At 50.8% G+C, this 9,904-nt stretch overlaps 2 protein-coding genes across 2 annotated transcripts; one reads left to right on the top strand and one right to left on the bottom strand.

Moving 5' to 3' along the window:
* Positions 1–1,961: 1,961 nt before the first annotated feature.
* LOC119943240 (keratin-associated protein 5-4-like) lies at positions 1,962–2,711 on the bottom strand. The gene is made up of 2 exons (XM_038764020.1): positions 2,112–2,711; positions 1,962–2,078 (listed from the first exon to the last, which is right to left on the bottom strand). The coding sequence occupies exons 1-2, from the start codon at positions 2,709–2,711 to the stop codon at positions 1,962–1,964; spliced, it is 717 nt and encodes a 238-aa protein (XP_038619948.1).
* A 5,539-nt stretch (positions 2,712–8,250) lies between these two features.
* On the top strand, positions 8,251–9,117 carry LOC119943902 (keratin-associated protein 5-4-like). The gene is made up of 2 exons (XM_038765090.1): positions 8,251–8,790; positions 8,926–9,117. The coding sequence occupies exons 1-2, from the start codon at positions 8,251–8,253 to the stop codon at positions 9,115–9,117; spliced, it is 732 nt and encodes a 243-aa protein (XP_038621018.1).
* The last annotated feature ends 787 nt before the right edge of the window (positions 9,118–9,904 follow it).

Here is a 9,904-nt window from a genome sequence, read left to right as displayed (position 1 = left end):
CCTGTCTCTGGCCCGGAAGGCCCTCTCTCTTCATATCAGACAGATAATTGCTCTCCCCCACTTCATAACCTTATCGAAGGCCCATCTCCACCAAGAAGCCTTCCCTGACCAAGCCCTCCTCTCCTCTAGCCCCACTCCCATGCCACTCTGACTTGCCTCTTCATTCATCCTCCCTCCCATCCCCAAGGCACATATGTGTAGATCTGTATCTGTTATTTATTTATTTACTTATTTATTTGTATTAATGTCCGTCTTCCCTCTCAACTTTGAGGCAGGAATGTGTCTGTTGTTAGATCGTACCCTCCCAAGCGCTTTGCGCACAGTAAGCACTCAATAAATATGATTGAATGAATGAATGCGAGAGCAGCAGGGGAGACCGTGCCATCTGTGGAGTGCCAGGTTTCAGTGCTGGTGAGGAGGAGGGATGATTGAGTCAGGAACTGGTCAAGGATGAAGGAAAACTTCCCCAAGATGGATTAGGGCTTCCACGGGACACATTTGGTTGAAGCTGTGGAGGAACTAGCGGAGGAGGGGACAGTGCGAGCGGGTGAGGAGGGTTTGGATGGCGGTGATTTGACCGGGCTCAACTTGCGGGGAGAGGGATGAGAGGCGGCACTGGGACAGGATAATAAATAATAATAATGATGGCATTTGTTAAGCACTTACTATGTGCAAAGCACTGTTCTAAGTGCTGGGGAGGATACAAAGTGATCAGATTGTCCCACGTAGGACTCACAGACTTCATCCCCATTTTACGAATGAGGTAACTGCGACACAGAGAAGTGAAGTGACTTGCCCAAAGTCACACAGCTGACAAGCGGTGGAGCCGGGATTTGAAGCCATGACCTCTGACTCCCAAGGCCGTGCTCTTTCCATTGAGCCACGCTGCTTGCAGGACGACAGGGGAGAGAGTTGAGGGCAGAGACTCAAGCTAACTGTGTGGAAGGTGGCAATGGTAAACCACTTCTGGATTTTTACCAAGAAAACTCTGTGGATCCACTACCGAAAGATTGCAGATGGAGGTGGGGCATGTTGGGAGAGACGTCCATGGTGTGCCTATGGGTCAGAGATGACTCCACAGCGTAAGACAAGATGAGGTATTTGTTAATCGCCTACTATGTGCCAGGCACTGTACTCAGTGCTGGAGTGGATGCAAGCAAATCGTGTTCAATCAATCAATCAATCAATCAATCAATCGTATTTATTGAGCACTTATTGTGTGCAGAGCACTGTACTAAGCGCTTGGGAAGTACAAGTTGGCAACATATAGAGACAGTCCCTACCCAACAGTGGGCTCACAGTTGGATAAAGGTGCTGTCCCACATTTGGCTTACAGTCTTAATTTCCATTTTACAGATGAGGTAACTGAGGCAGAATCCTCAGGTGACACAAAGATGTGGCCAGAAATAGCTTGTTGCAAAATGCAGGGACTTACTTCCTGGCAACTCTCCCTGTCCCGGACCGCATCCCATACCTACCTCTTTCCTGACCCTCTCCCGACACCCTATCCCAAGCCGGTGCCCATTCCAGTGATCCTGGTCCTACGGTTTTTAAAAATCCAGGTTTGGCTCGAGGGACTTGTGCAGGCATGGAACTCTACGGCAATAACACTAAGTCCTTTGGATGCTCAAAACCCTTGGTCTCGCACCCGGGAATGCGTGGTTGTGGGTGTGTTTTTTGGAGATGGAGGACACAATGCTCATGGAAAATAGAATAAATAGCCAAGGAAATGCAAGTTTGGGGAGAGGGGGAGGTCTTTATTTGAAGGTTTTAGAGGGAGACTCCAGCCACTGGACTTTTTCTGCCTGGGGCCGAGTCCTGCTTTCTTCCGCCAAGTACAGAACAATGTCTGGGAGGGGGCTTAATTTCAGAAATCGGGGAAAGATTGAGCGATTGATCCATCGGTGAGCTCTGCAATTGGGAACCGGGTGATGTCCTTGAAGGGTCCCCGGTGAACGGCATTAGATCTTACACTGGCAGCAAAGTGGGTGAGCGCAGCTGGCCTGGGCACAGCAGGGGGGCTTACAGCAGGGCACACAGCAGCCGGACTGGCAGCAGGGGGGCTTACAACAGCTGGCCTGGGCACAGCAAGGGGGCTTACAGCAGCTGGCCTGGGCACAGCAGGGCACGCAGCAGCTGGTTGGGCAGCAGGGGGGTGCACAGCAGGGCACACAGCAGCCAGACTGGCAGCAGGGGGGCTTATAGCAACTGGCCTGGGCACAGCAGGGTACACAGCAGCTGGTTGGGCAGCAGGAGGGCGCACAGCAGGGCACACAGCAGCTAGACTGGCAGCAGGAGCCACAGCCTCCTTTGCCACCTCCGCACGAACCACAGCCTCCACAGGATCCACAGTCTCCTTTACCACCTCCACAAGAGCCACAGCCTCCTTTGCCGCCTCCACATGAACCGCAGCCTCCTTTAGCACCTCCACATGAGCCACAACCTCCTTTAGTGCCTCCACAGGATCCGCAGCCTCCTTTACTGCCACCACAAGATCCACAGCCTCCTTTAGTGCCTCCGCATGATCCGCAGCCTCCACAGGACCCACAGCCTCCGCACGAACCACAGCCTCCTTTGTCGCAACCGGAGCTGCAGCACGCTGGCACACAGCAGGTCGTGCAGCGCACGGGCATGCAGCACCCAGATCCACAGCCTCCACCGCAGCCTCCACAGCCAGACACGCAGCCCCCAGAACCTCCAGAGCAGCCCATGGTTGGTGTCGGTCGGGTTTCAGGTGGTCCCAGAGTGTCCAGTCTGGAGTGGAAGGGTGTGTGTTGTTGAATGGTGTCCTTCTCCCCGTGGGCTTATATAGTCCTGTCCGGGGCTGCCGTCACCACATGTTCACACACAAATACACACACACCCTGTCACTTCCTTGTTTTTGTTTACCGCCTCCTCCCTGGGAAACCTCCACTCACTCGTGGTTTCCTCCCCTTCAATTGGGGCTCATTATCCACGTCCAAATGGCGCTCTATCTGTGGCCACAGTGGCCTCATCCACGTGGCTGCTTGTCACCACGGTTGACCCTGAGGGCGTAGCGTGGATCATGTCTCCCAATAACAGCAAGAAACGGGGGAATTTGTTGAGCATTTACTGTCTGCCAAACATTGTAATAGCCCCTGGGAGACACACATGTTCAGCAAGTTGACTAAGATTGCTCTCCCTCATGGGTTTCAAATTGATAAATGAGATAATCGAGGAAAAGGCAAGTTAAGTGCTGTGCCCTTAATCACACAGCAGGAAGGTGGCAGAATCGGAATTAGAACCCAGGCCCTCCATCTCCCAGATCCGTGCTCTTTCCACTAGGCCTGCTTCAGAAGACAGTTGTGTGCATCTAGTCTATCTCACCCACGTCCTGCCCCTGGCTTGGAACGCGCTCCCTCCTCCTAGCCAGCAATCGCTCTCTCCGACTTCAAAGCCTTATTGAAGGCCCATCTCCTCCAAGAGGCCTTCCCTGACTAAGCACCCACTTTCCTCTTCTCCCACTCCCTTCTGCGTCACCCTGACTTGCTCCCTGTATTCATCCCCCCTCCCAGCCCCACACCACTTATGTCCACATCCGTTATTTATTGATTTCTATTAATGCCTGTCTTTTGCTGAGGAGATAACTGAGGCGCAGGGAAGTGAAGTGACTAGTCCAAGTGGAGGAGCAGGGATGGGAATCCAATCTCTCCTCCCCCTCCCCATTCCCCCACCTTACCTCCTTCCCCTCCCCACAGCACAGTGCTCTCCATTCCGTAAATACCGCTGGTGGATTGGTACTCTGCTATTCAAACATGCATTTATTTCCTTATCCTCTTTACCATTCTCTTCCTTTGCCGTAGGTAATTTTGTCAGGATCTGACAAAAGTTCTTTGAGGAAAGGGCTCATATTCTCTAATTTTTTTGTATTCCCCCAAGGACTTAGTACAGTGCTCTGCACATAAGAGCTCCTCCAGTAGTATTGATTATCTGATTATCTGATTATCTTTTAGACTGTGAGCCCACTGTTGGGTAGGGACTGTCTCTATGTGATGCCAATTTGTACTTCCCAAGCGCTTAGTACAGTGCTCTGCACATAGTAAGCGCTCAATAAATACGATTGATTGATTGATTGATTAATAACTGTGTGCTTAGGTGACACCTGTGGGGTTGAGGGAGGTGGAAGGGAGTCTTGTAGGTGGGTCACCAGCCTCTGAGTGGGTTAAGGCTGATTCACCGGGGACACAGGGTGAGTTTCTTTTCCAAGGGAAATTATTTTATGGTGTTCAGTTCCCAGGCTCCCCTCTCCTCCTCCCCCTTTTAGACTGTGAGCCCACTATTGGGTAGGGACCGTCTCTATGTGTTGCCAACTTGTACTTCCCAAGTGCTTAGTACAGTGCTCTGCACACAGTAAGCGCTCAATAAATACGATTGATGATGATGATGATGATGATATATGTATATATGTTTGTACATATTTATTACTCTATTTATTTATTTATTTTATTTGTACATATTTATTCTATTTATTTTATTTTGTTCATATGTTTTGTTTTGTTGTCTGTCTCTCCCTTCTAGACTGTGAGCCTGCTGTTGGGTAGGGACCATCTCTATATGTTGGCAATTTGTACTTCCCAAGCACTTAATACAGTGCTCTGCACACAGTATGCGCTCAATAAATATGATTGAATGAATGAAGTCCTTCTGACTCCCCAGGCCTGTGGTCTATCCACCAAGCCACGCTACTTTTCGTGGTTCATTTGGATCCCATTCATTCATTCAATCGTATTTATTGAGAGCTTACTGTGTGCAGAGCACTGTACTAAGCTCTTGGGAAGTACAAGTTGGCAACATATAGAGACGGTCCCTACCCAACAACGGGCTACTGAATTATCCCCAATCCCGAGACTCAATCAATCATCACTCAATCTACACTCACTCCCTTGGTGACCTCATTCGCTCCCACGGCTTCAACTATCATCTCTACGCTGATGACACCCAGATCTCCATCTCTGCCCCTGCTCTCTCCCCCTCCCTCCAGGCTCGCATCTCCTCCTGCCTTCAGGACATCTCCACCTGGATGTCTGCCCGCCACCTAAAGCTCAACATGTCCAAGACTGAACTCATTGTCTTCCCTCCCAAACCCTGCCCTCTCACTGACTTTCCCATCTCTGTTGATGGCACTACCATCATTCCCGTCTCACAAGCCCGCAAACTTGGTATCATCCTCGACTCCGCTCTCTCGTTCACCCCTCACATCCAAGCTGTCACCAAAACCTGCCGGTCTCACCTCCGCAACATTGCCAAGACCGTCCCTTTCCTCTCCATCCAAACCGCTACCCTGCTCGTTCAAGCTCTCATCCTAGCCCGTCTGAACTACTGTATCAGCCTCCTTTCCGATCTCCCATCCTCCTGTCTCTCCCCACTTCAATCCATACTTCCCGCCGCTGCCCGAACTGTCTTTGCCCAGAAATGCTCTGGGCATGTTACTCCCATCCTCAAAAATCTCCAATGGCTACCAATCAACCTACGCATCAGGCAGAAACTCTTCACCCTGGGCTTCAAGGCTGTCCATCCATCCCCTCGTCCCCTCCTACCTCACCTCCCTTCTCTCCTTCTCCAGCCCAGCCCGCACCCTCCGCTCCTCCACTGCTGATCTCCTCACCGTACCTCGCTCTCGCTCGTCCCGCCGTCGACCCCCGGCCCACGTCCTCCCCCGGGCCTGGAATGGCCTCCCTCTGCCCATCCGCCAAGCTAGCTCTCTTCCTCCCTTCAAGGCCCTACTGAGAGCTCACCTCCTCCAGGAGGCCTTCCCAGACTGAGCCCCCTCCTTCCTCTCCCCCTCATCCCCCTCTCCATCCCCCGTCTTACCTCCTTCCCTTCCCCACAGCACCTGTATATATGTATATATGTTTTCACGTATTTATTACTCTATTTATTTATTTATTTTACTTGTACATATTCTATTTATTTTATTTTGTTAATATGTTTTGTTTTGTTCTCTGTCTCCCCCTTCAAGACTGTGAGCCCACTGTTGGGTAGGGACCGTCTCTATATGTTGCCAACTTGTACTTCCCAAGTGCTTAGTACAGTGCTCTGCACACAGTAAGTGCTCAATAAATACGATTGAATGAATGAATCAATCAATCGTATTTATTGAGCGCTTACTGTGTCCAGAGCACTGAACTATACAGCACAGGCCCAGCAGTCAGAAGATTATGGATTCTAATCCCACCCCCGCAACTTGTCTGCTGTGTGACCTTGGGCCAGTCACTTCACCTCACTTATCTGGGCTTCCGTTCCCTCATCTGTAAAATGGGGATTGAGACTGTGAGCTCCACATGGGACAGGGACTGTGTCCACCCCCATTTGCTCGTATCTACTCCAGCACTTAGTACAGTGCCTGGCACACAGTAAGTGCTTAACAAATACCATCATTATTAATCATCATTATTATTATTATTATTAAGATCTTGGGAGAGTATGATATAAAAATACCAGCAGAGTTGGTAGACTCGTTCCCTGCCTGCAATGAATATTCAGTCTAGAGGGTTTGATAAGGACCCAGGGACCTTCATCATTGGGTAAATCCATTCATTCAATCATATTTATTGAGCTCTTACTGTGTGCGGAGCATTGTACTAAGCGCTTGGGAAATACAATTCAGCAATAAAGAGAGACAATCCCTGCCCATGCTGAGAGCCCACGTCTCACCCCACATAATACGGAGTGGAAATCACACAATTGTGCTGGGCTAAAGTCTCTCCTCATTGCGGGCAGGGACTGAATCTGTTTATTGTTGTATTGTCCTCTCCCAAGTGCTTAGTACAGTGCTCTGCACATGGTAAGCACTCAATAAATACAATTGACTGACTCTCTGAGAGATGGGTCTGGGAGCCCCTGGGAGGAGGAGTAATAATAATACTAATGATTATGATTCTTATTATGGTATTTGTTAAGCGCTTACTATATTCCAGCACTACACTAAGCGCTCGGGGGAATACAAGCAAATCAAGTTGGACGAAGTCCCTGTCCCACAATAGGCTCACAGTCTTAATCCCCATTTGACAGATGAGAAGCAGCATGGCTCAGTGGAAAGAGCAAGGACTTTGGAGTCAGAGGTCATGGGTTCAAATCCCAGCTCTGCCACTTGCCAGCTGTTGACTTTAGGCTAGTCACTTAACTTCTCTGGGCCTCAGTTACCTCATCTGTAAAATGGGGATTAAGACTGTGAGCCCCCCGTGGGACAACCTGATCATCTTGTAACCTCCCCAGGGCTTAGAACAGTGCTTTGCACATAGTAAGCGCTTAATAAATTATCATCATCATCAATCGTATTTATTGAGCGCTTACTGTGTGCAGAGCACTGTACTAAGCACTTGGGAAGTACAAATTGGCAACATATAGAGACAGTCCCTACCCAACAGTGGGCTCACAGTCTAAAAGGGGGAGACAAAACCATACTAACAAAATAAAATAAATAGAATAGATATGTACAAGTAAAATAAATAAATAGAGTAATAAATATGTACAAACATATATACATATATACAGGTGCTGTAGGGAAGGGAAGGAGGTAAGATGAGGGGGATGGAGAGGGGGACGAGGGGGAGAGGGAGGAAGGGACTCAGTCTGGGAAGGCCTCCTGGAGGAGGTGAGCTCTCAGTAGGGCCTTGAAGGGAGGAAGAGAGCGAGCTTGGCGGATGGGCAGAGGGAAGGCATTAAATAATAAATAATAAATGCCATTATTATTATTATTTATGAAGGAACAGAGGCCCAGAGAAGTGAAGTGACTTGTCAGGGTCACCCAGCAGACAAGTGGAGGAGCTGGAATTAGAACCCACGACATTCTGATTCCCAGACCCATATCGGGGCCAACTTCCCTCCGTGTTCACACCCCATGGATGCCCTTACTGAGGGGAGATTTGATTGACATCAACAGACCAACTGTGGTGGCCAAGATTGGAGTGACATCACCCCTCACAGACCAGCTGCGGTGGCCAGAAGCCACAAAGAAGAGGCCACAATAGGCACAGGGAAAGCTCCATCTGGTTGTGGCTAATGAGCCCCATTGGAGGAGGAGGAAGCCACGAGAGGAAGGAGGTTTCCCGGGGAGGAGGCAGTAAACAACAACAAGGAAGCGATGGGGTGTGTGTGAAAGTGTGTGTGGTGACGGCAGCCCCGGGCAGGACTATATAAGCCCACAGGGAGAAGGACCCCAGACAACCCACACTCTTCCACTCCAAATCGGACACTCTGGGACCACCTGAAACCCGACCGGCACCAACCATGGGCTGCTCTGGAGGTTCTGGGGGCTGCGCGTCCGGCTGTGGGGGCTGCGGTGGAGGCTGCGGATCTGGGTGCTGCGTGCCCGTGTGCTGCACGACCTGCTGTGTGCCAGCGTGCTGCAGCTCTGGTTGCGGCGAAGGAGGCTGTGGTTCGTGCGGAGGCTGCGGATCCTGTGGAGGCACTAAAGGAGGCTGTGGTTCATGCGGAGGCACTAAAGGAGGCTGTGGATCTTGTGGAGGCAGCAAAGGAGGCTGGGGATCCTGTGGCGGCAGTAAAGGAGGCTGTGGTTCTTGTGGAGGCAGCAAAGGAGGCTGTGGATCCTGTGGTGGCAGTAAAGGAGGCTGTGGTTCATGCGGAGGCACTAAAGGAGGCTGTGGATCCTGTGGAGGCTCCAAAGGAGGCTGTGATTCATGTGGAGGCTGTAGTTCCTGCTGCCAGTCCTGCTGCTGTGTGCCCTGCTGTGCTCAGAACAGCTGCTGCGTGCCCTTCTGTGCACCCCCCTGCTGCCCAACCAGCTGCTGTGTGCCCTGCTGCTGCCAGGCCAGCTGCTGTAAGCCCCCCTGCTGCCAGTCCGGCTGCTGTGTGCCCTGCTGCGCACCCCCCTGCTGCCAGGCCAGCTGCTGTAAGCCCCCTTGCTGTGCCCAGGCCAGCTGCTGTAAACCCTCCTGCTGCCAGTCTGACTGCTGTGCGCCCTGCTGTAAGCCATCCTGCTGCCAGGCCAGCTGCTGTAAGCCCCCTTGCTGTGCTCAGTCTAGCTGCTGTAAGTCCCCCTGCTGCCAGTCTGACTGCTGTGTTCCTTGCTGTAAGCCCCTCTGCTGTGCCAAGGCCAGCTGCGGTCCCCCCATCTGCTGCCAGTGTAAGATCTAATGCCGTTCACTGGGGCCTCTTCCAGGACATTCCCCAATTCTCAACTTGGCAGGGCTCACCCACTGATCAATCAATAAAATCCTCTGCAAAGTTCTCCAAGTGAGCCCCTTCCCCCTCATCCTTCCCGACTTGGCCGAAGAAGGCAGGACTCCTCCCTAAACAGACAAACCCCAGCTGATGGAATCTCTCTCTGAAACCTCTAAATAAAGACTCTCTCCCTCTCCCCAGACTAGCATTTCCTTGTCTCTTCATTGTGTTTCCCATGTATCTCGTGTCCTCTGCCCCCTCAAATAATGCCCACATCCACACACTCCTGGGAGTGAATCCTGGGTTTTAAGCATCCAAAGGACTTTAAGGCCCTCAAATCCTCTTACCCCCCCCACCTCACCTCACTGCTCCCCTCCTACAACTCAGTCCACACACTGTGCTTTTCTAATGCCAACCTTCTCACTGTACCTCGATCTCATCTCTCTCACCACTGATCTCTTGCCCATGTCCTGCCTCTGGCCTGAAATGTCCTCCCTCCTCAAATCTAACAGGCAATGACTCTCCCCTCTTCAATCAATCAATCAATTGTATTTATTGAGCACTTACTGTGTGCAGAGCACTGTACTAAGCACTTGGGAAGTACAAGTTGGCAACATATGGAGACAGTCCCTACCCAACAGTGGGCTCACAGTCTAAAAGGGGGAGACAGAGAACAAAACCAAACATACTAACAAAATAAAATAAATAGAATACATATGTACAAGTAAAATAAATAAATAAATAGAGTAATAAATATGTA

Source organism: Tachyglossus aculeatus, chromosome 22 (assembly GCF_015852505.1).
Source record: "Tachyglossus aculeatus isolate mTacAcu1 chromosome 22, mTacAcu1.pri, whole genome shotgun sequence".
NCBI lineage: Eukaryota > Metazoa > Chordata > Mammalia > Monotremata > Tachyglossidae > Tachyglossus > Tachyglossus aculeatus.
The sequence above is the reverse complement of the archived record's forward strand: the minus strand, read 5'-3'. Positions and strand labels throughout refer to the sequence as shown.